The following is a 3,141-nucleotide window of genomic DNA, read 5'->3' on the forward strand; positions in this document are numbered from 1 at the left end:
GCTTTATTCGTTCGGGGGCACATGCACTGATGTGTGCAAGTGCTTTGCGGGTGAAGGGACCATCTCCCAACAGGCGATTGGTTTGGGCATCAAGCTGGTGTAGATCCAGCCTCCCAGCATGGTGTGCTAAACGCAGCTTAGATGTCCCTGTCAGAGTCCTTGTGTGCTTCATTACAGAAATCTTTTTCTGTCTACACATTGATTGAAGCTTGGACATAGAGTTGGTCCTACAGAAATAGCACGTGAGTTTTCCTGCAGGGTAAAAATGTGCCTAGGCTGTTGAAGGTCTGGCAATGCCTGACCGTTCCTGGTTGTATTTTAGAAAAACTGGAGGAAATCCGGGACAAGGAACGTAAAGAGGACACCTTCACTCCGATGCCCAGTCCCTATTATATGGAACTCACAAAGCTGCTGTTAAACTAGTAAGTAGGAAATGTATTGTAACAGTTTCCGCCTGAGTACATGCTTGCATAGACAATTTTTCAAGCTTTCGTTGGCAGCAACCCCAGAGGGCGGTGGGAAAGTGAGAGTTAATGGAGGTTTATTTCACAGCGTGCCAAGATCTCGTTGCGGCAGTTTTCTCATGGTAACTTTGCATTTCAGTAACTTGGGGATTGCTTGTTCTGCGGCCTGATAATTGGGGCTGTGCCGCTTTATTGAGCAGCAGCTAAGCGTAGAGGCCTTGAGGATCGGCAACACGTTCCATGGCTGCAATCTGTTCAGCAGCCTAAACCCTCCAGGCTTCTTCCTTGGCTCTCCTTCAGGAGGAAAGCTCCTCTTTCCTCTGCCTGAGAAGCAGGAGACCAGGGATATTCCGAGTCTGAACTCCTGCCTGCTGAGGCATTTCACTTGTAAAATGTGCTGGCTGGTATTATTCTCAGCGCGGGCTCTTCTGACTTTAAGCCCTCGATTACGACGGGGTGGTCATTTAAGCACTGGCTTTTCCTCTGGAGATGACGCTCTTGGCGTGCGGCTCCTTCCCTCACGCTAGAATAACCCTGACAGCTCTGTCCGTGTGAATTGATCTGATCTCTTGAGGTCCTTATGGCAGCGCTGAATTGCTTTAATGGGAGGATGTGGCACAACTCGTACAGTCCTTTCAACTTAATACTCTCTGATAGAGCCACAAGAGCACAGAGCGGGGGCTGTAATCGCAGCTGAGTCCTTTCAATTCCCTGGCTGCCAGTGACTTTGGCCGGGTTATTGGCCCTCCGTGTACCTTGTACCAGCTGGGCAATTAAAGAGCAGAAGGATTCTAGTGAGAACCAGATGCTGCATCAGAGCTGAGCATTCCTGGGTAAATAAACTATCCCAAAAATCCCAGCAGCAGAAGTACCGGGCTGGATTTTAATGTTGAGTTGCAGGTTTTTTTCTCTATAGCAAACTGCTCTGCTTATGCCTCAGAGGGCTGAAGAACTGCCAACATTACTTACGCCGGTGACATAACGTACGAGTCCCTCGCAGCCTGTTCTGATCCTCTCTCCTCCTCTAGTGCCTCAGACAACATCCCCAAAGCCGATGAGATTCGAACGCTGGTGAAGGATACCTGGGACACCCGGATAGCCAAACTGCGGCTGTCTGCGGACAGCTTCGTCAGGCAGCAGGAGGCTCACGCCAAGGTGCGGCGGGGACGCGTGGGGGAGAGGTTTGCCAGCTCTGTGCTGGGAGGATTCCAGATGCCGTGCGATTGTGTGGGCTTGTGACTGATGAGAGCTGCTCGTGAAAATGCTGGTTGGGGCATGTTTTTCCTGGGCTGCGGGTACGTCAGTTGGGAACTAAAGCCATATGCTGAAACCTCGCTTTATGGGCTGGTTGCAGCTCCCCGTGTGCTATAGAAATAGTGCTCTCATTGCTCGTGTGCTGCTTTTGACCGGGGGTGGCAGCTGGGCTGGTCCCTTGGGGTGTCACCGAAGGAAAAGCGTGGGCTGCAGAGCTGCTTTCTGAGTTCCTTGTCCTCCGCTGCGGCAGGGCTGTTTCCCCATATTCTGCTGTTTTTCTCTTTTAGCTGGATAACTTAACCTTAATGGAGATCAACACGACCGGGACTTTCCTTACTCAGGCCTTAGATCACATGTACAAGCTCCGGACTAACCTTCAGCCTGGCGAGAGTGCCCGCTCCCAGGATTTCTGAGGTACGAGCCAGGCCAGCCCTCAGACCTCCCAGGAGAGGGCAGTGAAAGGGAGCAGGCTCTGTTCCTCACCCTTGGACCTTCATCTGGCCAGCCTCCACCTCTCTGCTCGCCTCTCCTGAAGCCACCCAAGCCTCGTCTCCCCTCAGCTGCGTGCAACCCCTCCTTGGCAGCAGCTGCGTGCAGGCAGGGCTTCCCCTTCCGCCTGTGCGCAGGCAGGGGAGAGAGCAGGCAGCATCCTGGCCGGATGGGAATCACTCCAGAGCTGCCGATGGCACAGGAGCATCCCTGCACGGTAGCTCTTACGCGCTCCCTCTTAGCAGAGGTCGGCCTCTCTCTTGGGTTCAGAGATCTGCGTGGTGCAGGTGGTGGCTTGCCAGCGCTAGGCTGCTGTCTAATGATGTCAGGCGGATCTCTCTGCCCTGGAGAGTGTGGGTGTACTTCATAGAGGGAACTTCTGAGGGCAGCACAGGCCACACACTGGCTTGAAAGCAATAAATTTCTAGGCGGTGCTTCGCCATGAATTTTCTCAGAGCCTTGAAAAAGGGGAAGATGTGCCGGCAATGAGAGGTGTCTGCTACTCTGCTGGGGAGATCAGCTGGGAAGCAGATCCATCTGCTCTTTGGAGAAGGACAAAAGAAAATGGCTTTCCCTCTCCAGAGCCAGGCTGTCTTGTAATATCATATGTCTGCCTTTTTTCTTTTTTTTTTTTTTTTTTTAATCTGAAACTGTGTGTCTAAAAAATAATAAAAAAAAAATAATAGTTGCAGCTGAGTGAATGGCATCAAATTAGTCCCTGTGTTCATCGCACGCTGTGCATCAAGCGTACACGGGTTAAACAATGCTTGGAAAAACCCGCAGCTCTCCTCCCCTGGCCCCGGCCCCGTTCCCCTGCGGCAGACCGACAGGCGAGGGCAGGATCCTCGCCGGCGTCGGGCTGCGTTGATGGCAGATGTAATTATTACAGGCGAGGGGGGAAATGCCGGCTCGAACCCAACGGCGGCAAGCCGGG

At 52.6% G+C, this 3,141-nt stretch overlaps 1 protein-coding gene across 1 annotated transcript in view; it reads left to right on the top strand.

Annotated features, from left to right (window-relative positions):
• The window catches only part of LOC104284469 (DNA replication complex GINS protein PSF2-like), a 7,481-nt gene extending 5,350 nt beyond the window's left edge, over positions 1-2,131 (top strand). The window contains exons 4-6 of the mRNA XM_009882806.1: positions 323-422; positions 1,493-1,619; positions 2,006-2,131. Coding sequence (XP_009881108.1) covers positions 323-422; positions 1,493-1,619; positions 2,006-2,131 — 353 coding nt within the window. The remainder of the gene's footprint in view (positions 1-322; positions 423-1,492; positions 1,620-2,005) is intronic.
• Positions 2,132-3,141: the final 1,010 nt, after the last annotated feature.

Source organism: Charadrius vociferus, unplaced genomic scaffold, assembly GCF_000708025.1.
Source record: "Charadrius vociferus isolate BGI_N301 unplaced genomic scaffold, ASM70802v2 scaffold714, whole genome shotgun sequence".
NCBI lineage: Eukaryota > Metazoa > Chordata > Aves > Charadriiformes > Charadriidae > Charadrius > Charadrius vociferus.